General features: G+C 55.0%; 10 protein-coding genes across 16 annotated transcripts; 8 read left to right on the forward strand and 2 right to left on the reverse strand.

Moving 5' to 3' along the window:
• Positions 1-69: 69 nt before the first annotated feature.
• On the forward strand, positions 70-1,586 carry PV07_01913. 3 transcript variants are annotated; one of them, XM_016388488.1, is made up of 5 exons: positions 70-200; positions 255-263; positions 312-531; positions 583-774; positions 827-1,586. In XM_016388488.1, the coding sequence occupies exons 1-5, from the start codon at positions 163-165 to the stop codon at positions 944-946; spliced, it is 579 nt and encodes a 192-aa protein (XP_016255416.1). In that variant the 5' UTR covers positions 70-162; the 3' UTR covers positions 947-1,586. The 3 variants fall into 3 exon arrangements, with proteins under 3 accessions (XP_016255416.1, XP_016255418.1, XP_016255417.1); XM_016388490.1 differs by having other exon boundaries at positions 255-531; XM_016388489.1 differs by having other exon boundaries at positions 583-1,586.
• On the forward strand, positions 1,566-5,021 carry PV07_01914. Of its 2 annotated transcripts, XM_016388492.1 has the most exons (5): positions 1,566-2,779; positions 2,833-2,966; positions 3,031-3,164; positions 3,240-3,349; positions 3,402-5,021. In XM_016388492.1, the coding sequence occupies exons 1-5, from the start codon at positions 2,264-2,266 to the stop codon at positions 4,641-4,643; spliced, it is 2,136 nt and encodes a 711-aa protein (XP_016255420.1). In that variant the 5' UTR covers positions 1,566-2,263; the 3' UTR covers positions 4,644-5,021. The 2 variants fall into 2 exon arrangements, with proteins under 2 accessions (XP_016255420.1, XP_016255419.1); XM_016388491.1 differs by having other exon boundaries at positions 3,031-3,349.
• Positions 4,856-7,419, forward strand: PV07_01915 (uncharacterized protein). Its single transcript, XM_016388493.1, has 6 exons — positions 4,856-4,872; positions 5,067-5,346; positions 5,397-5,634; positions 5,688-5,728; positions 5,782-6,043; positions 6,097-7,419. The coding sequence occupies exons 3-6, from the start codon at positions 5,583-5,585 to the stop codon at positions 7,188-7,190; spliced, it is 1,449 nt and encodes a 482-aa protein (XP_016255421.1). The 5' UTR covers positions 4,856-4,872; positions 5,067-5,346; positions 5,397-5,582; the 3' UTR covers positions 7,191-7,419.
• A 188-nt stretch (positions 7,420-7,607) lies between these two features.
• On the forward strand, positions 7,608-10,555 carry PV07_01916 (2-isopropylmalate synthase). The gene is made up of 4 exons (XM_016388494.1): positions 7,608-7,853; positions 7,909-8,053; positions 8,113-9,720; positions 9,793-10,555. The coding sequence occupies exons 1-4, from the start codon at positions 7,846-7,848 to the stop codon at positions 10,072-10,074; spliced, it is 2,043 nt and encodes a 680-aa protein (XP_016255422.1). The 5' UTR covers positions 7,608-7,845; the 3' UTR covers positions 10,075-10,555.
• Positions 10,556-11,139: 584 nt separating this feature from the next.
• On the forward strand, positions 11,140-13,435 carry PV07_01917 (uncharacterized protein; the record flags this gene model as incomplete). Its single annotated transcript, XM_016388495.1, has 2 exons — positions 11,140-13,288; positions 13,347-13,435. 2 exons carry the CDS (start codon positions 11,140-11,142, stop codon positions 13,433-13,435), a joined length of 2,238 nt encoding a protein of 745 aa, XP_016255423.1.
• A 508-nt stretch (positions 13,436-13,943) lies between these two features.
• Positions 13,944-15,386, forward strand: PV07_01918 (uncharacterized protein; the record flags this gene model as incomplete). The annotated part of the gene is made up of 1 exon (XM_016388496.1): positions 13,944-15,386. The coding sequence occupies one exon, from the start codon at positions 13,944-13,946 to the stop codon at positions 15,384-15,386; it is 1,443 nt and encodes a 480-aa protein (XP_016255424.1).
• A 681-nt stretch (positions 15,387-16,067) lies between these two features.
• Positions 16,068-18,785, forward strand: PV07_01919 (uncharacterized protein). Its single transcript, XM_016388497.1, has 2 exons — positions 16,068-17,110; positions 17,188-18,785. The coding sequence occupies exons 1-2, from the start codon at positions 16,985-16,987 to the stop codon at positions 18,421-18,423; spliced, it is 1,362 nt and encodes a 453-aa protein (XP_016255425.1). The 5' UTR covers positions 16,068-16,984; the 3' UTR covers positions 18,424-18,785.
• PV07_01920 lies at positions 18,348-21,580 on the reverse strand. Of its 2 annotated transcripts, XM_016388498.1 has the most exons (3): positions 20,929-21,580; positions 20,339-20,828; positions 18,348-20,262 (listed from the first exon to the last, which is right to left on the reverse strand). In XM_016388498.1, the coding sequence occupies exons 1-3, from the start codon at positions 21,398-21,400 to the stop codon at positions 19,506-19,508; spliced, it is 1,719 nt and encodes a 572-aa protein (XP_016255426.1). In that variant the 5' UTR covers positions 21,401-21,580; the 3' UTR covers positions 18,348-19,505. The 2 variants fall into 2 exon arrangements, with proteins under 2 accessions (XP_016255426.1, XP_016255427.1); XM_016388499.1 differs by having other exon boundaries at positions 20,339-21,580.
• Positions 21,581-21,821: 241 nt separating this feature from the next.
• On the forward strand, positions 21,822-23,129 carry PV07_01921. 2 transcript variants are annotated; one of them, XM_016388501.1, is made up of 3 exons: positions 21,822-22,215; positions 22,312-22,442; positions 22,527-23,129. In XM_016388501.1, the coding sequence occupies exons 1-3, from the start codon at positions 21,927-21,929 to the stop codon at positions 22,902-22,904; spliced, it is 798 nt and encodes a 265-aa protein (XP_016255429.1). In that variant the 5' UTR covers positions 21,822-21,926; the 3' UTR covers positions 22,905-23,129. The 2 variants fall into 2 exon arrangements, with proteins under 2 accessions (XP_016255429.1, XP_016255428.1); XM_016388500.1 differs by having other exon boundaries at positions 22,312-23,129.
• On the reverse strand, positions 23,043-25,068 carry PV07_01922. 2 transcript variants are annotated; one of them, XM_016388502.1, is made up of 3 exons: positions 24,570-25,068; positions 24,005-24,491; positions 23,043-23,900 (listed from the first exon to the last, which is right to left on the reverse strand). In XM_016388502.1, exons 1-3 carry the CDS (start codon positions 24,988-24,990, stop codon positions 23,114-23,116), a joined length of 1,695 nt encoding a protein of 564 aa, XP_016255430.1. In that variant the 5' UTR covers positions 24,991-25,068; the 3' UTR covers positions 23,043-23,113. The 2 variants fall into 2 exon arrangements, with proteins under 2 accessions (XP_016255430.1, XP_016255431.1); XM_016388503.1 differs by lacking the exon at positions 24,570-25,068 and having other exon boundaries at positions 24,005-24,518.
• Positions 25,069-25,073: the final 5 nt, after the last annotated feature.

Consider the following 25,073-nt stretch of genomic DNA (forward strand, 5'->3'; position numbering starts at 1 on the left):
TTGGCGTGCAGGGTGGCCTTTGCCAACTCCCGAACTCAGCCATATATCAACGCGACTGATATTAACTGACGGATCTCTAATATCTCGGTAAACGTTCTTTCGATGCAAAGCCGAGCTGTGGTGGAATGCCCAGTCGTCGGTAGACTACGAATCCTGGTTTGAATGGCATCGAGCCAGAAAGCCGCCCGCGTGGGCGAAGAGTAAGCGGTTATCAGAACATTTTGTAGTCCGTCTACTGACCGTGGTTTCTCCAGGATCTGGAAGTGAGTATTCTTCCAGGGTCAATAGCGAGCAGGTCTTATAATTCTCAGGACACGCGTGGACAAGGTCAACGCTGAGCTTGTCACCCTCACATATGGAACCATCGTTGCTCAGCTGTGCACGGACTACGACTATGATTACACCCAGGTCAACCAGCAATTGGACAAAATGGGGTATAACATCGGCATGCGACTCATTGAGGATTTCCTTGCAAGGTCCAATACTGGCCGCTGCGGGAATTTCAGGGACACAGCGGAGATGATCTCCAAGGTACGGCGCTTTGGTTCGGCATCGCGGAATAGCCTTCTGACTTTAAGAAAGGTTGGCTTCAAGATCTTTCTGAACATTACGCCTACCGTCACGAACTGGACTGCCGATAACAAACAATTCTCATTGCTGTTCGATGAAAACCCTTTGGCAGACTTTGTGGAGCTCCCTGACGACGGGCGGGCTCAAGATGAGTTGTGGTTCTCCAACATCCTCTGTGGCGTTCTACGTGGTGCATTGGAAATGGTATCAGCCAGCATGATGCGGGCCTCGGAGCGCTGTTCTAACAGGACTATAGGTCCAAATGTCCATCGAGGCACGTTTTGTCAGTGATATGCTTCGAGGCAACGACGTGACGGAAATGCGGGTCACCCTGATCCGGTACATCGAGGACGAGATGCCTCCTGACGACGAATAGGTAGACCCGACTTCTTCTACGGAGCCAACATCTCTGCAAACAAAGCTCGAGGGGATTGTATGATCCTAGCAGACCGAGCCGTTTCCGCACCCACTGGCTCGGAGGTCACGTGGACAAGCCCCTTTTCTCCAAGATGGGGGAACCGCTATCTGGCTATCTACTTTATGATAGTCGGGAAAGGATTCACTATTACCCCTGAGGCAGTTTCAGCAGTGCATTGAGGGCCAGGGGTTGCTGCTGGGAAGATACTGAGCGGATGCAGCGATCAAATGGATCGAAGCGGCAAATATGACCTGTACTGTTGCCCGGTTGACGGCCTCCAGCCGGGCGTGGAATTTTTTGAAATGTTTGCTGCTTAGAATGCCGTCGAGGTGGAAGAAAGCGGTCGAGGTGAGGTTGTGGTGCAAGGCCAAGCACCCCACCATTGGTAGCCCCATTTTGGGCAAGGCGTGCTGCAATCTTCGCAGGACGTGTCTGTAGGGCTGACCCAGAACGCTCTCTGAGTGGCCAGGACGTGGTCAGAGTCAGAAACCATAGGCGGCCTTTTTGCCTCCAAGTGCCGTGTCCGCCTCTCGCTGCTCGCCCCCTACCCTCTCGATCTTCTCGCCTGCGCCCTGGCAGCAGCTCAGCAATCACCAGCCCGTTCTCCAATTTACTTGGGTTCTGCAGCGCGCAGCCTAGCCCACCCACCGCCGAAACCTCAGCCGGCACCGAGCACTGAGCACTCTCTATACCAAAAAACCAACCTCATCTTTCTCGTTGCCTTTTCGCCTCGCCCACATCCACCACTACCACCTACCAAAGCACCCAGTTACTATCACCTTCCTAATTTCCCATCAGGTCACCTTTTACTTCTCACCTTTTACCCTTCCCTCATCTCTCCTGATCGATCAGGACCGCTATCGGCTTGCTACAGCACCTAGATTACCACATTTCTTACTCCCCTGCAGCCCCAAACTTGCTTGCGCTCCCAGGTTTCTTAGCCACCGCATCCCATAATTTGTGGCGGTCGCGTTTCGTCTGAGGCTCCCGCTCCTCGACCTCTGTCTATCGCAGCCACTACATCCTTCGATTATCGCCAGCCAACTTCGCACCTTCGCCCGATCCTCCCCTGCAGAAAATGAGGCTTTTCTCTGTTCTCTGAAGTCGCCGTCGGTTTGCGCGACCGACTCTCTCCGCACGCCCATTGCGAACAACTCGAACAATCACCTTGCGACCCACACCGTCCTGACACACTCCCACGACTGAGGTTCTTTCCTCTTCCACGCGCCTTCACTCTCGTCCTTCGAGCCCTACCCGCTTCCTTGATACACCCGAATGTCGATGGCTACCATGAATATGGCTGGCATGAATCCTGCCGCCATGGTGCCAGGCGGCCCAGTTGGTGGTGGAATGATCATGATGAACAATGGCAGCCCTGCTACACAAGTCAACATGGCCAGCTCTCCAGAGCAGCTGAAGGCTCAATTAAACACCTACATCTACGAGTATTTCCTCAAGCTCGGCCACTATGACCTTGCCCGAAGCCTCCTGCGTGAGGAAAAATTCGAAGTCCGTACGAAGCCGCCGGTCAAGCAAAGCCCCGGCAGACGCAAAGATACTGAAGTGAATGGTGTTGATGGAGATGCCATGGACACTGATGTCAAAGACGATATTCCCGACGACCTTCCTCGCCCTATGCATGTCACCGACGCTAATACACCCGGCATCGGCTTTCTGTTCGAATGGTTTAGCATCTTCTCCGACCTCTTCACCGCGCATCGTTCAAGCAAAATGCAGGGTGGCCAGGGCGGGAATATGGGACCCGCCGCTCAATATTTGATGCAACATCAGGTACGCTGCTGTTGGCAGCCTGTTCGTAATAGTTGACTGACTCTGTCCTGCAGAATATGCAACGCATGAGGGAAAACCAGCAAAATCAGAATCTCGCTCGACCTGGCATGATGGCCGCAAACCGATTCGCCATGCAGGCTAATCTCCGCAACAACGTCGTGAATGGAAACAACATGGCTAGCAAGTAGTGAGTGCCACAACCTTTCGATTATTTTTCCTGGCCCCCAAAGTCGCTGACATGCATTGCCCAGTACTCCCCAACAAATTCAGCAGCAATTCAAACAGGCGCAGATGCTTCAGCAGCAACAGCAGCAACAGATGCAGCGAGAACAGGGCGACGTAGACATGAACGGTCGCGCCTCGTCGCCGGCGGAGGGCGAGAATGGTGGGTCGCCGTCCAAGAGACCACGACTCGAAGGTCAACAGTTCAACGGTGGCATGATGCCTAATGTGCGGCCAGGAATGCCCAACGTCACACCTCAAAACATGATGATCCAGACTGCTTTCCAACCGAACATGAATAACCCTCAGTTCCGACAAAACGGGGGCATGCCACAGAAGCCCATGCAGGTAAGGACCTCGCAACTCCTCATGATGTCTATGGCTAACTGATCGATAACAGCCCGGGCTACCTAATGGCATTATGAGCTTACCCAATGCCGGTTCACCCATCATGCAGGGCATGAATCCTCAATACGACAACAATATGCAGATCGACATGTACAACCAGAGAATCGCTAGTCAACAGATGCAAGGTGGTCCAGGTGGAGGCCAAAGTGGAAACCATGCTCTTCAAGATTATCAAATGCAGTTGATGCTCCTTGAGCAGCAGAACAAAAAGAGATTGATGATGGCAAGACAAGAGCAAGACAACGCCGTCAACAGAGACGGTGGTCCGGGCGGACCCATGGTTGGAATGCAACCCGGTGGCATGTCGCCTTCAGGCAGTCGAACGGGCACGTCTCCCAACCCAGTGGATCAAATGAAGCGCACACCACAGCTAGGAGGCTTGCCTGGTTCGCCATCGGCGGGAGACATGGCAGGAAGGTCACCTGGCGCCATCAACTTTATGAATGGTATGCAGGGCACCGACTTCAACCCCAACATGTTTATCAAGGACAATCAAGGCATGGTGCCCGGCGCTCCGAATATGAGGCCTCCCACGGCCATGGAAATGCAGGCAAATATGGCCCGCCAACAGCAAAATCGTATGGGTGGCCAATTCCCAGGTGGCCAGCCAATGGTGCAGCAACCATCTCAAGGCGGAGGGCCGCAGCCCATGGGGACGCCAGGGCAACGGAACGAAATGCCACCTCCTCAAGCCCCGGCAGGGAGCAATGCCCAACGCAACCAGCCCGGGTCTCCGCAGAGTGGCAATGCTCCCCCGACCCCGTCGACAACTAACAAACCGAACCCGAAGAAGAAAGCTAAGGAGGAAGGGACGAAGAAACGCCCAACCAAGAAGGGCTCGACGGCGGCAGCGGCAACGTCTTCAGAGAACGAACCTCCCGCAACGCCCACTCCTTCCACTCCTCTCACCCCCGTGCACCCTCCAGGTTTCAACAATTCGGCTGGCAAGGGTGGCGCTGGTATGCCGAATCCCAACCAAGCTCCTCCGCCAAACGCTGGCATGCCGCCTAGTCAACCACAGATGCACCAGCCAGATCTTTCCCAGCAGAACGCTTTCACGGACTTCAATGCGGACCAAAATTTCAACCTGGATTTCAGCAGTTTAGAGAACAGCGATGTTTTGGAGAACTTTGACTTTGACAGTTTCCTCAACACGTCCAACGAGGACACATTCAACTTTGACAACGCCATGGGGATAGGGGGAGACTTTGGGGTTGACACAACCAACGAATAGTTTCGTCGAAGGTGATGCTCTGTATCAATTACTAACTAATGCTTTGGCGTTCTGATGATTTCTGGCAGCTCACGCATGGTCGGTGGGCGTGTGCACGAAAAGAGCTCCGGTCTTGGAAATACTTGCTCTGTTGATTACTATACCCGTTGCTCAGACGAAAATGATTTCACTTTGCTTGGACATAACTTCATGGGTTGAGATGTAGTTGCATTGGTATAGGGATGGACAGGTGCCTAATTCCAGTTTTCATTTTCCCATTCTGCACTGTGGGCTTGTGGTCGACACGAGACACCATGTTTGTCCTCCATGGTCTCCGCCGTCGCTGTGCCCGACATTCATGCTATCCATTTTGGGAGGTCTTTGAAGCTTGCAGCGGAGCTCCCCTCTGCAGTTGATGCTGATGGTGACTTCATTTTATCATAGGCCCACGGCTTGCACCTTCCGCTGCTCCTGACCGCCTGCTCTTGCGTTGAAAGGGCGTGGGCGATGGCGACCGCCACTACCTGCGAAGCTCAAAAAGCTCGCTTCCACCATCGTGCGCTGTGTATACCGCTCACGGCTCTGCTGTCTCCCTTGGCTATGTACTGAAGTTGCGCGTCCCATGTCGCCATGAGGTACCAGAATTGGGACGTGCTCCTCTTCCCTGGCGACTCAAGGACTCCCATCCAGGAATTCAACACGACATGTTACGTGTTGGGGCAGAGTGAGTCCTACGCACCCTTTGGCGGCAACGAGACACACTAACTGGTTCAGACACGGGTTTGTCCTCGGAAGAGGGCTCTGTCGAGAATAGCCAGGGCAACTTTGAGTCGATGACGCTGGTTCCCATGCTGAATTCCTTCATTGCAAGTCTCGAGGGTGGCGCGCCGTTCCGAATTTCAATCCACAGCTGGGACAAGCCCATGCCATCTCACCTCTTACTCAACTACAAGACCCCAGATGAAACAATTCTGTTTGGGGCACGAGTGTACATCGACGGAGTTCTCGTGGCGTAAGGACGTCGGCAATAGTCAATTTGTCGTCCATGCTGACTGAATCACATAGCCAACGTACATTCGACGAGAATGTGTGGCCAGAAGTCATTGGTACGAGACCGGCGAACTCTTGACGAAGACTTTTTTGACTGACGGCATTGCAGGGGAGCCAGGTTGTCCTTGTATACCCCTTGTGCACGCTGAAGGCTAATGGGGCAGGCCGCGATGGTCAATATCTCCGATTTCCCAATGTCCACCGAGAAATCATCAAGCAACGCAAATGGCACGTCAGTGAGCTCATGGGCCGAATCAGGGTGGTGATCGCAGAAGGGGTCTTGAGAGACAACACTCCCCCTGCTGTTACAGCTTCTAGATTTGACCGCCTCCGAGATGTCGTCGCCTTCTCCTTTCAGCATGCACCGCAAGGTAAGTGGAAATTGGCAACGCGCCTCTCTATCAGTCAATCTGAGACACATCAGACGTCCTTGAGTACTCGAGAATCGCCTGGCCAAACCTGAAGATGTTCACAAGCCTACCCAGAAACCCGCCGCGGCCTGCACCGATCGGCTCTCGAGTCCCTGGCATTTCGGGCCACGAAGCTCATTCACACTCGCCACAACGGTTACCTCCAATAGCATCACGAAGTAAAAGACTGTCAACGAATGAAAATTATCAAGAACTGTTTGATACACAGAGCTATTCGGAGCTCCAGCCTGACCCGATCAGCAAAGTCCCCAACGTTGGTGCCTTGAAGAGCCAGTCGCCTGGACGTCAGGTCCCCCTCAAGCTCGTGGCGCAAGATGATGACCCGTTTGCCTCGTCGCACCAGATTCCGACGGCAATACAGCAGTGGCGGCTGCAATTGAGGTCAAGCAGTCATGACATCTCCATGCCAGATTACACATCTAGCAAGACCGATCGCAGTGTCGTCAACACAGAGATGTCCGGGGTCAGCATACCGCGAGCTAACTTTTTGAGGCACATGAACGAGGCTAATCCTGAGGAGATTCTACAAGCTTTGAGTCCTTCCCGTCAAGAAGAATTATTCAAAGCCCTCAGCGCGTCACATAGCCCGGCGACCGACATAGGCACTCGGCCACCGACAAATACACCTCAGATCATCGACGACTTCACCACTCCCAGAGTGATGCACTCCGGCGGCGCAAATGATATGGCCATAGCAAAAATATGGCAGGAACCGCGGCAGCGACGCCGGACATGTTCGCTAGCTAGCTCCAGGAGCACTTCGGAACCAATGGCTCAGCTGACCAAAGAGCAGACCAGCCCGCGATTGCCCCGGGGCCTTGTTGCGCCTACAGATGGAAAGAGCCAGTTGTCAGCCGCGTCAAGATCGCTTTCTCTCGGTATCAACCGCCAGAGATCGGCCTCGAATGGCTCCAAGCGTAAGCGGGGATCGACTTCTCCGGGATTGGGCATAGGAAAGATACCGGACACGATCCAGGTCGTGGTCTGTTCGTCATCGTCTTCAGCGTCGGATGGGGATGGAGAGGAACAGGGCGAGACAAAGTCAGTCATTACACCCGGAAACACTGTTGCTGCCGTAGCAGAGTGAAGGCGGAAGAAGGCACAGGCAGTTGCAATTGAAGCCAACATTATTCGAAAGGTATGAGTTGGGCATCATTGATCAGAGGGAGAATGGGAACGAGGCTGAGGTCATGAGCAACCGGAACAACGAGGTCCAAAGGCATTGGTACTGAGCCTGGGTATAAATGATAGTGACAGTATGTCGAAGCAAGCATAGGGACGTTAGAACTTGCAATATACTTAAGTATCGACATACAGTAGCCCTTCGCTGCCGTGCTTTACATTAGCAGCGCCGATAGCTACTCTATCCGCACCCTGGCAGCTCGCATGCCGTCTACCCCACAAATTCGGCAGCTCGACCTGCAGATGGTGCGTCACGCTATCCGCCCGTTTGCCCTCTTGCCCCACGTTCAAAATCTTTTGCCTCTTGCGCCCTTTGCAAAGACTGACTCATATTCTCCGCATCCCAAAGTCCCGCGCTGAATGCTGCTGCTGCTGCTCTCACTTGCATATTGAACATTCCTTTTGGCTCTGCATCAGCTCTGGTGACTGCAAGTCAGCCTCAGGCCAGCCTTTGCGACCGATACGAAGCCCAACCCCTCGCCGCATAGTTCCAGAAAACTCGGTTGTCGAATCGTTTTGACCTTGACGTCCAGTGGCGGACTAGGAATTCCTCTTTAATCATGCCTATGTATGTGCGGATTGATGTTAGCCTTACAGGACAAGACTAACCAATCCCTTACCAGGCTTCGAGAGCCTTGGAAAAAGTACCGCAAGTTCAAACCACTTGACTTGCCTAACCGACAATGGCCCTCACGGACCAACGACAAGCCTCCGCGGTGGCTGGCCACCGACTTGCGAGACGGAAATCAAAGTCTTGTTGATCCTATGGTATGAGGGCCGGTTCAAAACCTCTCAATCGCTGATATAGAGACTGATGGTCGCTTCAGGACGGTGAACAGAAACTCCGCTTCTTCAAGATGCTGGTTGAGTTGGGTTACAAGGAAATCGAGGTCTCCTTCCCTTCCGCTTCGCAGACCGACTTCGACTTTACAAGATACCTGGTTGACACCCCCGGCGTGGTCCCCGACGACGTTTGGTTGCAGGTTCTGTCGCCCTGCCGCGAGGACTTCATCCGACGGACTGTGGAGTCTTTAAGAGGAGCAAAAAAGGCCATTTTACATTTATATCTTGCTACGAGCGAATGCTTTCGCAGAATTGTCTTCGGCATGACCGAAGACGAGACCCTTGCCCTGGCTGTCAAGTGCACCAAGTTTGCCCGATCCATCACCAAGGATGACCCCAGCCACGCGGGAACAGAATGGCTTTACGAGTTCAGCCCCGAGACCTTTTCAGATACATCGCCCGAGTTCGCGGTGCGGGTGTGCGAGGCGGTAAAAGAAGCGTGGGGTCCGACTGAAGACAGCAAATTGATTTTCAATCTCCCAGCGACCGTGGAAATGGCCACACCGAATATTTTTGCAGACCAGGTCGAATATTTCTGCACGCATATGACCGAGCGTGAGAAATTCTGTGTCTCGGTGCATCCTCACAATGACCGAGGTTGTGCTGTCGCAGCGGCAGAACTGGCCCAGATGGCGGGTGCTGACAGAGTCGAGGGCACTCTGTTCGGTAATGGAGAACGAACCGGAAACGTCGATCTCGTGACCTTGGCCCTCAATTTGTATACACAAGGTATCTGGCCCAATATCGACTTCAGCGACATAAACAAAGTGATTCGCGTTTGCGAAGAATCGACTAAGATACCAGTCAATGAGAGGTGGCCATATGGTGGCCAGTTGGTTGTCTGTGCCTTCAGCGGCTCACACCAAGATGCTATCAAAAAGGGGTTCCAACTCAGGAAAAAGGATGGTCGTGGGCCAGAGGATCCGTGGGAACTGCCCTATCTGCCACTCGATCCTCAAGATATTGGACGTACATACGAAGCAGTCATCCGCGTCAACTCACAGTCTGGTAAAGGTGGCGTCGCCTGGATCATCCAGCGAAGCCTCGAACTCGACCTGCCCCGTGGGTTGCAGATCGCATTCAGCAGGATTGTCCAAAAAGAAGCCGATGCCAAGGGCCGAGAGTTGCTTCCTCGAGAAATCCAGGCGCTGTTCGAGGAGTCGTATCATCTCAAGAAGAATCCCAGATTCACTCTCATTGACTACAACATCACGGCTGTCCGGACTCCCTCGCCGGCTCCTCAGATGAAGATTTCAGCCGGTCAGCCACCCCAAACCGCGGCGCCGGCTCAAAATACCTCGACGGCGAAACGTCAATTTGCAGGTATCATTGCCATTGACGGAGTCCAGCATCCGATTGTGGGTGTGGGCAACGGTGCCATTTCCTCCCTGGCCAACGCTCTCCATTCCTTAGGAATTGACCTTGATGTGGCGGATTACAAGGAACACGCCATTGGTGAAGGGAGAGAAGTGAAAGCTGCCACCTACATAGAATGTACGGCGAGCAACTCGAACGAGAAAGTGTGGGGAGTGGGTATACATGAGGATGTGGTCCAGGCATCCCTAATCGCGTTGTTGAGTGCGGCAAGCTCGGTATGTATCTCCCACAACAAAGTGGTGTACCTGGGTATCTGAAACACATGAAGCTGACATTTCAACTCGCAGTTCTTGACATCGCGGGTTTCCACGCCGGTTCCCTTTAAGCCCAAGCACTTGAGACAGTTTTCTGAAGCGGAACTGGAGGCGTTGGAGCGCTTGAATCTGAACAACACCCCCGACAGCCCTAACAGCCCGTTAAGGTCGTCTGTGACTGCAACGGAAGGGAGTGTCACACCGTCGAAATTGAATATGGAGATGAACCCGAGCAGCGTTGCCGCAAAAAAGATTAACATCGACTTGCTCGAACAGAAGGCCGAGTCTGTCAACGGGCACGTGGAGAAGTCCTAGGATGTCTTGAGATTTGCCGCCGGCCATTTTCCTGAAATCACAGTCCATTTGCATCAAAACCAAAACGGGGCACGGGGGTTAGGTCAGTTCCAATGATGAACGCCAAAACCAAAAGTGGCTTGATTATTTGTTGTATAGTCAGGGAGCGCCTATCCGAAAAATTGACAAAATCTGATGTTGGGCGGTGATCAGCCTGCAAAGTGAGATTGGTAAAACAGCAGGAGGTCGCCCTTGGAGCTGTCCATAGCAATAATGTGCACATGCTTCGCATCTTTGGAAGTTGATCCTCGGATGGTTTGGCACTTCACATGTTACAAACCGTGCCATTCAGCTGCGTGTCCAGTCTCTATGAGCCAGGGCTAGCTGCCTAGGTACTAAGATTGAGAATAGGGCTTGGGGGTTCGCCCCCATAGACACCGAGGAGGCGCCCAATAGCTTGCATGGGGGTTAGGAGCATGCCCAGAAGGCCAATCACCCCCCGCCGGGTTCGGTTAAAGCCGTCCCCAAGTCGGGCTGCCAACACCGAAATGCATCCCCCCACGCACGCGCCCACTCGTCCCAAGGCCCTGTGCAGGGAACCATGACGACGGCCATGCAGCGGGCTTCATCCACATCCATGCCTCTCCGCAGCGCCATCAGCCATTCACCCTTTTTGCGACCACACGGGACTCTTCCCTTGCGCTCTTCCCATCCATGACAACCCCGAAGACTCTTCCCACATGCTTGGGGGTTGGATCTCAGCTTCATCTCCGGCTTCCTCTTCTCCAGACTACTGAACCGTCCACTTCCTTCGGACACTCCGCCGTCTGACTTCCCTTCGACATTGATGCCCTGCCAGCCACATTAGCCTCAATTGCTCACAGGCTTTACCGACTTCGAGCCTCAGCTCTGTGTCATCTCACCATCTCTTTCACGGGGATTTGGATCATGGCTGTTCAAGAATATTGACATTAATCACTGTATTTGTTGATCGTCGAAGTCACGGCTCACGCAGCGCAATCCGTCCTGTTGAACGTTTGACCTGCGGGTGACGACGCGAGACTGGACCTCCCACTATAAAAAATCATGGCCTCGGCCGGTCGCTCCTCTTCCGCACGTCGTTTCCTCAAACCACTTCTCTATTCCGGTGCCGCGATCGCTGGGGTTGGCGGTACCATCTTGTACCTCTCCTACCGTCCCATCAACGTACCTGGCTCTCAAGGCGCCATCGTCCCCATCCCACGAACAGAGGACGGAACCATCATCCCTCCCAAATTCCCCTTGATTAGATCCCGCGCTGAACAGATTGCCGACTTGAGGAAGAGTGGTGGGCTGGTGGGTGCTGCGCCAGAAACGCCCCTTCGGCAACAGTTGAAAAATAGTCTAGAACGATTAAGAGGGGCAACAAGCGATGATAGAGACATAACCTTACCTGCGGAACAAGAAGCTGGGGAACCGTATGACCTCCTGGTCATCGGGGGCGGGGCTACAGGTTCCGGTATTGCCTTGGATGCTGCCACGCGCGGGCTCAAGGTTGCCCTGGTCGAGCGCGATGACTTTGCTGCTGGAACAAGTAGCAAGAGCACGAAACTTGTGCACGGCGGTGTACGATATCTCGAAAAGGCATTCTGGGAGCTAGACTATAACCAGTATGCACTGGTCAAAGAAGCGCTGCGCGAGAGGAAATATTTCCTTGACACAGCCCCCCATCTGTCCATGTGGCTCCCCATCATGATACCTTTGCAGAAATGGTGGCAAGCACCCTATTTTTGGGCGGGGACGAAGCTGTACGATTATCTTGCGGGCAGTGAAGGCATTGAAACCAGCTACTTCTTGACCAAGAGCAAGGCGTTGGACGCTTTCCCTATGTTGAAAAAAGAGAACTTGGTGGGAGCGCTGGTATACTATGATGGCGCACACAACGACAGCCGCATGAACATTTCCATCGCGGCCACGGCTGCGCTCTACGGGGCAACGGTGGTCAATCATATGGAAGTTACCGGTTTGACCAAGGACCAGAATGGCAAACTGAACGGCGCTGTGGTCCGAGATGTGATCGCCGAGAAGAATGGAAAACCGACGTCGCCTTTCACCATACGCGCCAAAGGTATTATCAATGCGACCGGTCCTTTCTGCGACTCAATACGGAAGATGGACGACCAAAAGGTCCAGGAAATTGTCGCCCCTAGTTCTGGTGTGCATGTGGTGCTACCTGGATACTACAGCCCTCAACGGAACTCAATGGGGTTGATCGATCCTGCGACATCTGATGGCCGTGTCATCTTCTTCCTGCCCTGGCAGGGCAACACGATCGCTGGAACCACCGATGCCCCCTGCAAGATTACTCAGCATCCCATCGCTGGGGAGGAGGAGATAGGCTGGATTCTGAACGAGATCAAGGGATACCTGTCCCCAGAGATCAACGTCCGACGTGGAGATGTGCTCGCTGCCTGGTCGGGGATTCGCCCACTGGTCAAGGACCCCAAAGCAAAGAACACCGAGTCGCTGGTGCGAAATCATCTAGTGACTGTCTCGACCTCAGGACTGCTCACATGTGCGGGAGGGAAATGGACCACATATAGGCAGATGGCAGAGGATGCGGTTGACGAAGCCATCAACCAATTTGGGCTGCAGACGAAGCCCCTGACAACCCCGAGGAGAATCAGCGGAACAGAAAAGATCGACGATGCTGCCCCGCTCGATGGGACCTGTCAAACGCACCAAGTCAGGCTCGTTGGTGCGCATGGATTCTCCAAGACTCTGTTCATCAACCTGATTCAGCATTTCGGTCTCGAGACCGAAGTGGCGAAGCACCTTGCGGAGGCATATGGCGATCGTGCGTGGACGGTGGCAGCGCTATCCAGCCCGACTAATGAGAGGTTCCCAGTTCGAGGGAAGCGTATTTCTGCGCTGTACCCTTTTATAGATGGAGAAGTCCGGTACGCGGTGAGACACGAATTTGCGCAGCGAGCCGTGGATGTGATTGCACGAAGGACAAGATTGGCTTTTCTCAACGCCCAGGCGGCGCTGGAGGCGTTGCCCAACGTTATCGACCTGATGGCCGAAGAGTTAAAGTGGGACAGCAAGAGGAAAGACCTCGAGTGGAAAGAAAGCGTTGCTTTTCTGGCCTCGATGGGTCTTCCGAGAAGCAAGCTGAGCGTGTCAAGGAAAGACGTTGAGGGTGGAAAGGCCGGATTTGCCGACGAATATGAGAGGAAGCTATATTCGAGATACGGTAAGTGCAGCGCTGTTGTCTCACAAGGAGCCTTGAGAGATGCTAATAGAGAGTTCAGATGGTCCAGCGGATACGCTCGAAAGTGACTCCAAGTTGAGACCTGGACAAAACCCAGTCCTAGGACAGGATTCGCCAGCCAACAAATAGATTTCTCTTCAGCCGGATGTCCAGTTCGAGAAACACCTTACACAGCCTTCGGATTCTCTGGAGACTTTAGCGATCGTTCGTCGCTCGTTGGGTTAGAGAATCTGTTAAGTCGTACCAAGCGTATCAGAGACGATCCTTGTGGACTATTTGGATACAAGCCTTTCGCACAGAAGGACAGCCATTCAGCGCGGTATGCTTCAGGATAGGCCTTGACGATCAGCAAAATACTGCCCGGTCCTGCAGGACTTCTCGGTGGCTCCTGCCTGCAAGACGGCGTGTGGTCCTCAGGGCAAGATCTACAAGAAGGGACGTGTTCTCTCTGTTCCGCCTCTTTCCTGGACTCTTCTCCTCTGCGCAGGTCCTTTATCCTTTAACCACATATCCATCCGTTGGAGCAGAGCCGTCACCCATTTTCGTACCCTTCGCTTGAGTGGTGCGGCTACTCTCTACACATCCTCAGAACGCGGCGCTATCTGAATAACTTCCTTGATCCTAAGTCTCATCCAGTATGGACGCTTCTCGCAGAACGTCCGGCTCCGACGTGCGCGGCGGCGACAACAGTCCTCCCACCAGTGACGACACGTTGGTCTCAAATGAACATGGCAATATCGAGAGTGCCCCTAAGAGTGGGAACATGGTGCAAGAGAAACAAATCGACCCCATGGCTAGCCGGATAGACGGTGGTGTGGAATACAAGAGCATGGTGTGGTGGCAGGCGGGTATGGTCATGGTCGCCGAAACCATCTCGCTTGGGATTCTCTCACTACCGGCTGCCATGGCTACCCTGGGCATCGTCCCAGGTCTCATTCTGCTTGTCTTGCTTGGTGCGATGGCTTCATATACCGGGTTTGTCATCGGACAGTTTAAGAGGCGATATCCTCACATTCACTCGATGGCCTGCGCCGGTGGAGTGCTGTTTGGCAAATGGGGAAACCGAATTCTCGGTTGGGGTCAATTTTTGTTCTACGTCTTTATCATGGGCAGCCACATTTTGACCTTCTCCATCATGATGAACGCCATCACCGACCACGGAGCCTGCACCATTGTGTGGATGGTGATTGGCACCATTATGAGCCTGGTCTTCACGCTGCCGCGGACCTTGAAACACCTTTCCTACTACTCGATCGCCAGCTTTGTGAGCATCATCGGGGCGGTGATGATCACCATGGTCGGGGTTTCGATCACGAAGCCAGGCGCCGGACCTGACGGGGTGCTCCACGTTCGACTCTGGCCGCAACCCGATCTCAGCTTCAAGGACGGATTCAACGCGGTGTCCAACATGGTCTTTGCGTATGCGGGTCACGTTGCCTTCTTCACCTTCATCTCCGAGTTGCGAAATCCACACGACTTCCCCAAGGCGCTCGCGTTTCTGCAATGCAGCGATATTTCCATGTACATCATCACGGCGGTGGTGGTGTATTACTACGCCGGAGACAATGTTGCGAGCCCGGCGCTGGACAGTGCGAGCACCGTGGTCAAGAAGGTGGCGTACGGGGTGGCCATCGCGACGATTGTCATCGCCGGGGTGGTCAACGGGCATGTGGGGGCCAAGTTCCTATACGTCCGACTGCTGCATGACCGAGAGGACGATCTGCTGCACCAGAAGACATGGAAGTCGTATGGCGTGTGGTTTGGTATCGTTAGCATTTCGTGGCTGGGGGCGTGGCTCATTGCGGAAGCCGTGCCCGTGTTCAACCACCTATTGGGCTTGACTTCGGCCTTGTTTGCATCTTGGTTCACCTTCGGATTATCGGGCATGTTTTGGATGCACATGAATCTGCGCGGCACATGGACTTATGGCAAGGCTTTTCTGTTTGTTCTCAATTGTGTCAACATTATGGTAGCAGCCATCTTATTCGGGGTGGGAACATACGCCAGCATCTCGGCCATGGTGGAAAACGGGGCAACCAACAAGCCATTTTCGTGTGCCAACAATGCTGGCGGGCATTGAGTAAGGGGGCGGGCGTGATGGTTGTCGAGACCCTGGTGGTATTTCCATGTACCCCTTACCGCGCGCTTTTTTAGTTATTGATAGAATTGACCGTGGTCCTGCCGGTGTGTCGTTGTGTTTTTGGCTACACTCTCGAGTACTGTTCTTTGTTTGCGGCTCTAGGGTCAGTCGGCAGTTGAGCGCGGCTTCTGGGCAGCAAAAGAACCATAGCCACGGGGTTCCTTATTTCTCCGCAATGTTATGTCTTCAAGCAAGGAGCAGGACCGGATGAGGGTGATGGCGGAAGCGGGTAGAGGCCAGGAGGGGATATAGTTATAAGCTCAGAGCATTGAAGATGGAGATATCTCTTTCGTGTTTGTCTCTGTATGTATTTGATGCTTTTGACGCCCATGTCGAGATGGCCTGCCGATTTGGCCACGCCAGCATCTCCTCCGACTCCCAGGCATGGTCCAAGATCCGGTCTCACAGTTTTCTGGGGTCTGGGGAAGGAGAACAACATGACATGACATGATATGACATGACATGGTCTAGCCCGCTGCAATCCGTGTGTGATGGACGTGATCAATCGTCAACTGCCGCAAACTGCCGCAAACTGCATCCGCGCGGAGGCGAGCGAGGCCTATACCGGCCAATTGTCCGGGCAACGTCGGCTATTCTCATACCCCTGGGAGCCGCCACACACACACAATCCCAACAGAGCGAGATGCGGGAGATGTGAAGCAGCAACCGAGCCGCAGAGAGACTTGCTTGCTGCCCGGGTCCAACGGCGGCTTGTCTGGTCAAACCAATGTCCTTCGCCAAGGGGGAGGGGGGAATATGCTTGGATGCCGATGGGCAGAACAAGCCTGGCGCGCACGTGGACGGGATCAAGGAACGTTCCGAGGGGCGCAGGCGACGAGCAGGCGCCCATGTACCAGCAAAGACGGCCTCTACTACTCCTACTCCTGCCTGTACGAGGTTCAAGGCGTCGTGAAACTGCGCGCTCGATCTCTGGCCATCCACTTGGGTCACCGCCGGGCAAAACGGTAACGAAGAAAATGCTTTTCCGCTGGGTCGTGGCAGACGATGCTTCGGGATCTGACCACGGCAGAGACCATGAGAAGAGATAATACTATTATATCACGACCCCAGATCTGTTGGGCCTGTTTGAGACCCGTCTCTTCCTCTCTCCCACGCGTCTGCACACCAGTTCCAACCGTTGATTCCTCTGCACATACGATTCTCCCTTCTCCTCAGCCAGCCCCTTGGTGAGGTATTAATTGCGTGGCGCTTTGCGACAAGTCTATCGCGCTCAACAACGCCATTCCACTGCCCCGGAAAGGATTCTTGGATTGAGATATTGACCACGATTACCATCCCTTCGTGGGATCACACGATATCGACAAAAAAAAGAGTCCACTTCGGAGCATTCCGAGAGCTTTTTCTCAGTCCCATTGTGTTCGGAAAATTCCCGTCTCGAAAGCAAAAAAAAAATACATCGAAGCGGCGGGCAGATAATTACGTCATTCAAGCCCCTGACCTCGACAGCCTGATCCCGTCAATATCAAAACCTCCCCCCCCTAATTCTGAGGCGAAGCGAGTCAAATCGGCTCCAAGCCATGGGTAAAGTTCAGCTCCATGTCATCATCGTCGGCGCCGGGCTTGGAGGACTGGCGGCCGCAATCGCAATTGCCCGGGCTGGCCACAAAGTGACTATCCTGGAGCAGGCCCCGGCTCTGGGAGAGGTGAGTTGTTGGTCCATGTACCCCCAACAGGAAGTCAAGGGGAATGATCTCGATTAATAATGCCATTTCTCGTCCAGGTCGGCGCCGGCATCCAGATCCCGCCCAACAGCACGCGCATCCTGTCTCGCTGGGGCCTGCTCCCGGCCATCGAGAAGGTGTCGGTGCGCCCGCAGAACTTCATCCTGCGCTCCTACCGCGACGGCCAGGTGCTGTCCACCCAGCCGCTCATCCCGCACTGCGAGGCCGTCTACGGGTACCCGTACCTCCACATCCACCGCGCCGACTACCACAAGATCCTGGTTGAGGAGGCCGAGCGCCAGGGGGTCGAAATCCTGCTGGACAGCTTCGTGACCGGCATCGACTTTGAGCTGCCGGCCGCGCACATCAAGGGCCGCGCCGAGCCCTTCACGGCGGATCTGATCGTCGGCGCCGACGGGCTCAAGTCGGTCTGTCGCGAGGCGCTGCTGGGCCGGCCGGACCCGCCGCATCTCACGGGCGACCTGGCATACCGGATCGTGGTGCCCGCCGAGGCGATGACGGCGCACCCCTTGCTGCGCGACCTGGTCGCCGTGCCCAACATCAACTACTGGATGGGGCCGGACGCGCACGTGGTCTCGTACCTCCTCAAGGGCGGCAACCTGTACAACATCGTGATCGCGTGCCCGGACAACCTGCCGGAGCTGGTCAACCAGCAAAAGGCCGACCTGGCCGAGATGCACGCGCTGTTCCGGGCCTGGGACCCGCAGCTGCGCGCGCTGCTGAGCCTGTGCCGGGACACGAGCAAGTGGCGCCTGCAGAACTCGCGCGAGATGCCCACCTGGAGCCACCCGGCCGGCCGCTTCACCCTGCTGGGCGACGCCTGCCACGCCACCCTGCCGTACCTGGCCCAGGGCGCCGCGCAGGCCGTCGAGGACGGCGCCGTGCTGGGCCACCTGTTCGAGAAGGTCGAGTCGCGCGCCCAGCTGCCCGATCTGCTGGCCATCTACGAGGGCGTGCGCAAGCCGCGCGCCACGCGCGTGGTCGACGGCGCCTCGCAGTTCGGGCGCGACATCTTCCACCTCCGTGACGGGCCGCGCCAGCAGGAGCGCGACCGCCAGCTGCTCGCCTGGCAGGACCACCCCTTCGAGGGCTACCAGAACCGCTGGCGCGACCCGGTCTTCCAGCAGTTCCTGTTCGGCTACGACTGCGCCGACGTCGTCGACCGCGCCTGGCTCCGCTACCAGCAGGGCCGCTTCCCCGGCACTATGGGCCGCTTTGCCCCCGGGGCGGCGGACAATACCAACGGCGCCCCCGGCACGGGCGAGGTGAGGTGAGGAGATGACCACGGGGTCGTCGCCCGTGCTGCTGTGTTTGAACTGGAATTTGAGAGGGGATTGGATGAATGAACGAGTCAAGCGGCTGAAACGGCCTTTTCTTTTGTGTGGTGCACTGCGGATGGCGCGTTTGATATGCGAATTAAGGGAAACCAGGGCGAACAGAATCGGCATGGCGTGGCGGGGGCAGCACAGTGCGTTTTATGTCGCATGATAGCTGCATAGCACCGTCCATGGCCATGACATAGAATAGATGACGCAGATCGCATAGCAGGGTATAGCTAGCATAGCATAGCGTATCATAGCACAGCACAGCAGGCTATAAAGGAGCATCAAAACAGCAGAAATGCTTCTGAGAAAAAATCCAAGATCCACCCTGGGAAACGTCAGCCAGAAAAGTGAGTCTGTCAACTCCTCGCTTCACTCCGCCGTTGGAAGATGTGCCTCGCACATACCTAGCTGGGACATTCACGCAAGCCAATAGTGGCAGCAACTGCAGTGCACGGTGCGCGACTCCTTCTCGAGAATGCTTGATCGGTCGATCGGGCGGCCCATGTGTACACCTCTGACGTCCTTTATCTTCATCCCCACCCTCAGACTGTGGGTCGGGGCGAGGGGCGGGACGATGCCTTTCAAAAGTGGCCAAAGAACAAGGACTCTGCATCTCATATCGCCCCAAGTCCCTTTGTCTTATCTTCCATGTTGTCTGCCCCGAGACGGACGGAGGGAGAGAGAGGGACACAATGACGGATCCGTGAGCAAGGCTGGTATGCTGTGCTAGTTGCCGCCGTGCCAAGGGTTCCGGAGGTTCTGGTTGGATATAAGGGCGTATGGTGTTGGAGGTGACGTGATATATCAAGCACCGTTCCTCTCCGATCGCCCAGAAGACATGTTGGAGATAAATCTCCCTGCGATGCCTCGGATACAATGATAGATACAACTGGGCCGTCTCTTTTTGTTTCTTCTCCCTCGAATTGAAGGTTAGTAACACGGCCGGGTCGTGCGCATGTATACCTGTTCCTCTGTCTTTCTTCCTCCTTGGCCGTCATTTTTGAACCTCCTCTCAATGGATAATCCCCGCTCTACCTGAAAGGATTCGAAGTGTGTATCTCCCTCCATAACTGCTGTCCGTCGGTGTCACTCGTGCTGGGAAACCACAGGAAATTGAGCAACTGGGCCCTCAGACTCTGCCAGCTCAATATCTGCATCCTGTGCACGAGTCGCTCGAGAACGGAAATGTACCACGTCTTCTCGGCCTCGCTGCGCTGGTCGGCCGTGGATGCCAGCGCGCCCATGAACGTGATCCACAGCATCAGCGACGCGCCCTTCCGCCATTTCTTACCGTCGTGGCTGCTCGACGTGGATATCAGATGCTGCTTGATCCGTGCGGCGAGCTTCGCGAAGGGTCCTCGCGCAGGAGGGATTGGAAAGACGCTGATGAGGCTGTACACGACCCCTGCGCACCAGGCGGCCTGTTGAAGGGAGTACATTTCGTCTGCGGACGTGCTGTCCCTGGGACTCGAGAACATCGACATTAAGCGGTGCTGGATAAAGTTCCTCTGGTCGGCTAGAAGCAACATGCTTTGAGCTTGCGGTCTACCCATGATGTAGTCTTCTACCGCCAGCAGGTATGTCGAAAGGTGTGAGAGAACAAAGCAGAGTTCTTGGGCCAGTTCCGACGGCAGGACATCGTACAGTGTCTGAAATCCTGAGCCGAGCTGAGCTAGAGGATGCCCTCGCCTTTGGATGGTGGCTAGGGTGCGTTCCGGAGACTCGCCGATTGGCACAAAGGGCAAGGTCGGTTTCTGCAGCGATCGGGATGCCAGAATCAGATCCCCACTAATCAATCAGAGGTAAGCAACGACGACATGCAAGTAAGGTGGAGAAAAGGTTATCGTGTGACGGGCGTTCTTACTAGCTGAGCATTGCCGCCAGCCCGGGGAACCGAATCTCCTCGATACCCCCCCGCATGGCCAGCATCTTTGCCAACCCATGGACGTGCATGTTCACGGGATCTAGTCGACCTGCGTACAGATCCAGGCCCTGCAATGCACTCATTGGACCCTGCGAGAGTGACCCTGGTGGTTCGCTGTCGTGTGCTGTCCTGTCACCATGAAACGCCAATGCCTGCACGGCAAGAATACTCTCGTCGGAACATCGAGTGGAGACATTATTGAATCGTCTATTGACCTCTCCCACCACCACGGAGTAGCAGTACCACCTTGCCCTCTGACTAATTGGATTGAGGCCAGAAGCCTCGGTGACCGACAGCCGGGCTAATTGGCTGAAGCAAAGGGCGTGGAACAAGATGCTGTCACTCATGTACCAGGATATCCAATGGCGTGCGACACTTTCTTCCATGCGATCTGGATCCGGTAGAAACATGGTATTGAAGAAGTGGTTAACTGTCAAGAGCATGCAAAATCAGATCAAGGGTCTCTCCGCCACTGGGTCGCACGTTTCATGCTGCAGCCAAGATATTGGGCGATGTTCGTGCTGGCTTACCTTGGGCAATAATAGGAGTAGCTATCTCTTTCGGCAGCCGCGATGGATAGCTCGCAAATGGATCAACATCCCCCGCACCTACTGTACGGAGAGGATTGGGGACAGGGCACGACGCGAGGATGGTCTGCCTTCTAGATGGCACAACTTGTCGAGGGCATGAGGGACCAGCTCGCCCTAAGCGGGTGTCATTGTCCTGCTCGTCATTTGAGTGCGATACTAGCGCCGTATCGACTTGACGGGTTTGCTGCACGCCCGGGGCCTGACTTGGGCCAGCCTGAGAAGTGCCCTCCTGCCTCGACTGTTTGCCCTGCCTGATCTTGGCCCAGGATGCGCGTGAAGCGTGGGCTCGAATTAATGCTTTAGCCTCGCGTCTCGCCTGGGTCGAGTCGGGCCGTGCAGCCACAAATCGGTGCTTTGGTTCAGCTTGGTTCTTTTGCGTGGTTGGGTCGCCTTCCTCGGTCTGGTCTGGCATTATCGAATGGCAGACAGGGTCCGGGCATTGTGGTTGGGCGGAAAAGGTTCCTTCCGCCGAGTTTCGGGCTGGTAAGCGCTGTTTCAATACCACCAGGATCGGACAGGTCGAGCAGGGTAATCTTTGTAACGGGCGTGACGGGAGGAATCTCACATGGATGAACGTAAGGCGATAGGCAAGATCGTGACCGTGGGTGAGAGCAAGGAAGAGGGGTTTGTTTGGAGGAGAATTTCCAAGGCCAAACACGTGAGCGGCTGCCGCTGACTAACCGGCTGCACTATCCGCGTTTGGAAGTTGGATTTTAGCGCCGGTGGAGTCCGATTCGGCATAATTTCCATGTTGGTGCGCTTGGTATCCACTGCTAAATGCTCTCCGCGTCATTCGACCTCTATTCCCTCCCTATTTCTGACGGCACATCAGCCCTCAATGGCACTGCAAAACACATTCTACTGCACTAGTCACCGACTTGAAACCCTTTGCAAAATGCTCACGGCTCTAAAAATGTATTTCGGATGTCCGGGGCCGCATGCTGCTGGGCAGCGTGTTCACTCTTTTAGTTCACCTTCCCGCACTGGCAAACTTCAAACCCACGATTACACTCATTCTTAGTCACGCCATCCCCCGACTTTCGGGCATTTATCAATTTCACGGGACTGCAAGCATATTAGAACAATCTCGAACAAGTACTAGGAGTTACCACTCCCAGAGACCCATCCTTAAGGCTTGCACTAGGACCAACAGCATATCCAACGGATCTGGGCCAGGATCAGTAGCCCTGCATATCACTCCAGTCACCAGAAGGACAATGGTTGACAGTGAGCTACCCCTTCGCCATATTCAGATCTACTGCCTCAACAATATGGACCATTGCATAGGAGAAATCGAGAATACTGACACGAAGAACCATCCAGACACTTCTCTTCACCCAGCCACGCAATTCCCTTCAGTCGGTCCCCGAGTCGAGAGTAGGATACCCGCGAACTCTGATAGCGGTGACCCGCCAGGGGAAATGCAAGCCAGCGAGACGGCAGAGATGCGAGAGGTAAGGCTGGACCTGCCCACGGTGACCTGTGTCACACACAAAAAAACTCATCGCTCACGTTGTATTATTTCCCCCCCTTTCCAGCGTCGAAGAGCACAAAATCGACTAGCCCAACAAGCTTTCCGCGCGCGGCAAAAGATCAGGGTCGAGGCGCTGGAGAACGAGTGGGCCCAGCTGCGACACCTGCACGAGGCCCTGAACCAGGCCTGCTCGCAACAGGCCCAGGAGATCAAACAGCTGCAATCGCGGGTCGACGAGTTGCTCCACAACATCGAACTGCTGAAAAACTCCCAGGAGGTCGAGAGGACGTGGTCCTCGTCCCCGACGACCCCGGAGCAACAATACCCCCAGACAAATGCAATGACACTGGCCGAGGCTGAACTACGGAATTTCTTCACCGAGGGTGGAGGCGCAGAGTTTCCAGACTTTCCAGAGTCGTATAGATCGCATTACACTACCTAGGCAAGGTTCTTTCGCCTTTAGTCAAAGGAAGCACCTTCTGAGCAGATGAAGATATTTAAACGATGTATTACAGACCTGTCGGTCGGCATAAGAATGTGATCCGCGGGTTTGGGATGGCTCCTGGGCGTTTTGCGCCTCCCGCCATCCTAAACCCACGATCCAGGTGGAACTTTGTATTATCTAGGCGTGGCCATCTCGCTCTTATCATATCATATCTCATCTAGAACATCAACTCCCTGCTGGACCGCCTTCCAAACATCGAGGCCGTCGGGATCGCTTGTACGAGGATGCCATAAAAACGACCGTAACAAACCCTTCAGGTCCTTCCACTCGGTCATGTCGAACTCGTCCAACACTTCCATGATCCGGAGCAGAAACCAGGGCCGGTCGGGCAGCCCTATCGACCCGATGGCGCCCATGACCAGGATCCACAAATGCAGCCTCAGCCTCGGAGGCTCAAAGATCTTCCACTCGACCGCCTGCAGGGCGCGCTTGACGCGCTCGATCAGGATCTCAAAGGGCCCCACCACGGGCGGGACGGGGAAGACGACGAGGAAAGAATAAAGGATGCACGCTAGCCGGCATGTCTCGTACTGCGCATCATCATCGACGGCGGCGGCGGCGTCCGAGGTGGCGACCAGCTCCTCCGCCGACAGCAGGGACATCAACTTGTGCTGCACGAAGTTCCTCTGGTCGATGATCTCGGGGGACGTTCGCGGCATCCACCTCCCGCTCGCGTGGTTCTCGACCACGACTGTAAAGTCGCAGATGTCGCGGATGACGGTCAACAGATCGTCGAGGTAGCTCGTCGAGGAAGCATTCGCGCTCCAGACCTGCCAGAAGCCCGTGCCCAGCTGGCCCAAATCGGGAGCAACGGCATCACGCTCGTGGCTGGTCACCGAGAGACGGCCGTCTTCGCTGACGAACGTGGCTGTGTGGGATATAAAGGGAAAGATGGGTCTTCCGATGTTCCGGCACGCGCCCATGATACCGCACCTGTGGATCGAGCGGCATGGTAAGTCAGCAATTGGACTCGGACGAGCAGGTCCGAGCTCTCACAAACAATGCAGCTGTGGAGGTGGGGAGGAGCGCATGCTTACCAAGAGACCACCGGGGCGATCCCGGGTGTCTTGATCTTCTGTAAATCCCCAAGGAGCTCCATCATTTTGATCAGGCCAAGGACATGCTCAATGACAATCTCCATTTTTAGGTAGATATGAATCGACTGTAGCTCTCTCAAGAAGGACTGGCGCGGGTAGCTCTGCCCCGACCTTATTCGATCTTCGCGGCCGGAATACGCGAGCACCAGGACAGCCCAGATGTTGGAATCCGACAACGCTCGGTCCGGGTTCGGGTTGCTGATTTCCTGATTCAAGTGGCGGATGGCTTCTGTGCCGACCACCAACTCCGTGGCCGTGGGGTTGCTGATGCCTTGTTGGATGCGGTCGTGCACCATGACCGCGAAGATCATGGCGTGAAGCTGTGCCGGGTGCTGCGAGAGCGACGCCATAACATTGCTGGCGAAGGATCTTCCATAGTTCCCGGTCAAGGCGGCCTTGGATACCAGCTTCGCCAGCACATCGGGGACTGGGAACGTAATCTAGTCAGTATCGGATGGAACAATTCGTCTTGAATGAAACGGACGAGATTCTCGGGATCACTGACGGTTATGCAAGTGTCGTTTGACCAGCCCATTCGGAAGTGTTGATGGGAGAAGGGGGTAGGGCTCGTCGGCATCAGGCTCCAACAACAGCGATGGACTTTGAGAATACTTCACCACGACCAAAGTCTCGTCGCGTTCCTCTTTCCTGGAATTAGCCTTCTTCAAGGGCACAGTCCCAGATTTTCGATCCTTCCCCCGCTTGATGTGAGGCTTTCGCGGCGTTACACCAGGTTGGGAACCAGCTGTCCTGGATGTACGTGTGTCTTGTCGCCGATGTTGAGATTTCTCCCGATCTTCGTGGTCGTCCCCCTCGTCCTCATTCGCGTCGCGCCCAGGCCCTCCCCGGTCTTTGGGAAGACTTGATTGGGTCCGGAAAGTGACCGAGTCTTCCCAGGGGCCGGGTTGGGGATGAGATTGCCGCATCTCAGAAATTTGCCCTTTTCAGACGTCCAGCCATTTGTGGATGATTGTGCACATGTAGATCAAAGGCGCAGACAAGAGTCCAA

This window comes from Cladophialophora immunda, assembly GCF_000835495.1.
Source record: "Cladophialophora immunda strain CBS 83496 unplaced genomic scaffold supercont1.1, whole genome shotgun sequence".
Classification (NCBI taxonomy): Eukaryota; Fungi; Ascomycota; class Eurotiomycetes; order Chaetothyriales; family Herpotrichiellaceae; genus Cladophialophora; species Cladophialophora immunda.

Bases quoted from the DNA above. Each gene is read 5' to 3' on its own strand.
- PV07_01921 (XM_016388500.1), top strand. From the start codon at position 21,927: ATGCTGCTGGGCAGCGTGTTCACTCTTTTAGTTCACCTTCCCGCACTG. The intron at 22,216-22,311 runs GTGAGCTACCCC...AGAACCATCCAG, and splicing joins CAGAAGGACAATGGTTGACA to ACACTTCTCTTCACCCAGCC.
- PV07_01919 (XM_016388497.1), top strand. From the start codon at position 16,985: ATGGGTAAAGTTCAGCTCCATGTCATCATCGTCGGCGCCGGGCTTGGA. The intron at 17,111-17,187 runs GTGAGTTGTTGG...TTTCTCGTCCAG, and splicing joins AGGCCCCGGCTCTGGGAGAG to GTCGGCGCCGGCATCCAGAT.
- PV07_01922 (XM_016388502.1), bottom strand. From the start codon at position 24,990: ATGCGGCAATCTCATCCCCAACCCGGCCCCTGGGAAGACTCGGTCACT. The intron at 24,492-24,569 runs GTCAGTGATCCC...TTACGTTCCCAG, and splicing joins CAAACGACACTTGCATAACC to TCCCCGATGTGCTGGCGAAG. The intron at 23,901-24,004 runs GTAAGCATGCGC...CTCGATCCACAG, and splicing joins ATCGCCCCGGTGGTCTCTTG to GTGCGGTATCATGGGCGCGT.
- PV07_01916 (XM_016388494.1), top strand. The intron at 8,054-8,112 runs GTATGAGGGCCG...TGGTCGCTTCAG, and splicing joins AAAGTCTTGTTGATCCTATG to GACGGTGAACAGAAACTCCG. The intron at 9,721-9,792 runs GTATGTATCTCC...TTCAACTCGCAG, and splicing joins TGTTGAGTGCGGCAAGCTCG to TTCTTGACATCGCGGGTTTC.
- PV07_01915 (XM_016388493.1), top strand. From the start codon at position 5,583: ATGAAACAATTCTGTTTGGGGCACGAGTGTACATCGACGGAGTTCTCG. The intron at 5,635-5,687 runs GTAAGGACGTCG...TGAATCACATAG, and splicing joins ATCGACGGAGTTCTCGTGGC to CCAACGTACATTCGACGAGA. The intron at 5,729-5,781 runs GTACGAGACCGG...ACGGCATTGCAG, and splicing joins TGTGTGGCCAGAAGTCATTG to GGGAGCCAGGTTGTCCTTGT.
- PV07_01913 (XM_016388488.1), top strand. From the start codon at position 163: ATGGCATCGAGCCAGAAAGCCGCCCGCGTGGGCGAAGA. The intron at 532-582 runs GTACGGCGCTTT...ACTTTAAGAAAG, and splicing joins CAGCGGAGATGATCTCCAAG to GTTGGCTTCAAGATCTTTCT. The intron at 775-826 runs GTATCAGCCAGC...ACAGGACTATAG, and splicing joins TACGTGGTGCATTGGAAATG to GTCCAAATGTCCATCGAGGC.
- PV07_01914 (XM_016388491.1), top strand. From the start codon at position 2,264: ATGTCGATGGCTACCATGAATATGGCTGGCATGAATCCTGCCGCCATG. The intron at 2,780-2,832 runs GTACGCTGCTGT...TCTGTCCTGCAG, and splicing joins AATATTTGATGCAACATCAG to AATATGCAACGCATGAGGGA. The intron at 3,350-3,401 runs GTAAGGACCTCG...GATCGATAACAG, and splicing joins TGCCACAGAAGCCCATGCAG to CCCGGGCTACCTAATGGCAT.
- PV07_01920 (XM_016388498.1), bottom strand. From the start codon at position 21,400: ATGCCAGACCAGACCGAGGAAGGCGACCCAACCACGCAAAAGAACCAA. The intron at 20,829-20,928 runs GTAAGCCAGCAC...TGCTCTTGACAG, and splicing joins TACTCCTATTATTGCCCAAG to TTAACCACTTCTTCAATACC. The intron at 20,263-20,338 runs GTAAGAACGCCC...CTGATTGATTAG, and splicing joins CTGGCGGCAATGCTCAGCTA to TGGGGATCTGATTCTGGCAT.